The sequence below is a fragment of the Perkinsus marinus genome (genome assembly GCF_000006405.1).
Source record: "Perkinsus marinus ATCC 50983 genomic scaffold scf_1104296940152, whole genome shotgun sequence".
In the NCBI taxonomy this organism is placed as follows: domain Eukaryota; phylum Perkinsozoa; order Perkinsida; family Perkinsidae; genus Perkinsus; species Perkinsus marinus.
The window spans coordinates 1-913 of record NW_003212935.1 but is presented as its reverse complement, the minus strand read 5'-3'; the positions used below and the strand labels follow the sequence as shown (position 1 = coordinate 913).

The following is a 913-nucleotide window of genomic DNA, read 5'->3' as shown; positions in this document are numbered from 1 at the left end:
ATGAACGAATTCAGATCGTATAAGAAAATGCCTTTCTAGGTTTAGTACGGCAAGTGACCAGAAGGAACCTCATTGATCTCTTCCCTGACTCAATAAGACGGTTTTCTCTCCTTGGAAAACCTTCTGATACCAATCAAAGGGGATTCGATGTAAACACGCAGAAATGATTCGAAACCTCTCTTCAATGGTGGATGAAAAGGACTTGAGCTGATCATTCCTACTAACCGGCCAGGATGGTTCAATGAGCCGGAATTTCTTTCAAATTTTTCATTGTTTAAAAAAAAATTCTTGACGAATTCTTCATTTTTTCGAATCTTCGTGCGCTCTAGGAGGTCTGATTTTGAAGCGTTATAAACATCCGGAAATCATATTCGTTGAATTTACGCACGGTCGCTGAGGTTTCCCCCTGCCTCTCAGAACAAGAGGACCGAAGCCTTAGGAGGTTCTGATATCACCGACTACCGTGTTGGGTATGCGTGCAAGAAGGGATTAAAACCAGAAAGCCCAAACCAAGACGACTTCTTCGTCATCGGCATTGACGAACTCGGGATGTACCACTCCTCGCACATATCATCGATCCTCCTATTTGACCAGGTTCGGCGTATTCGACGGCCACGGTCCCTACGGTCACGATGTTTCCAGTTTCTGCCATGATGCACTACCAGGAGTAAATGATTTGTACGATTTGTGGTAACAACTCTATATGCAGTTGCTCATCAAGGATGAGGAATTCTACACTGAACCTACCGCGGCTTTTACTAGAGCCTTTAAAGACACTCACTGTAAGTTCTTATCACTAGTATTATTATCGATCATTCCCGACTAGATATATACTAGAAAATATGTCATTGTAAATTTCCTGAACTGCATTGTTCGGACTGCATCTGCTACGATTCTTCTCAGTGTTGTGTGA

The 913-nt window shown here is 42.7% G+C and overlaps 1 protein-coding gene across 1 annotated transcript; it reads left to right on the top strand.

Annotated features, from left to right (window-relative positions):
- Positions 1-417: 417 nt before the first annotated feature.
- Positions 418-799, top strand: Pmar_PMAR016741 (hypothetical protein; the record flags this gene model as incomplete). The annotated part of the gene is made up of 3 exons (XM_002782079.1): positions 418-551; positions 595-667; positions 710-799. Coding segments are annotated over 3 exons (297 nt in total), but the record flags the coding sequence as incomplete, so codon positions are not given.
- Positions 800-913: the final 114 nt, after the last annotated feature.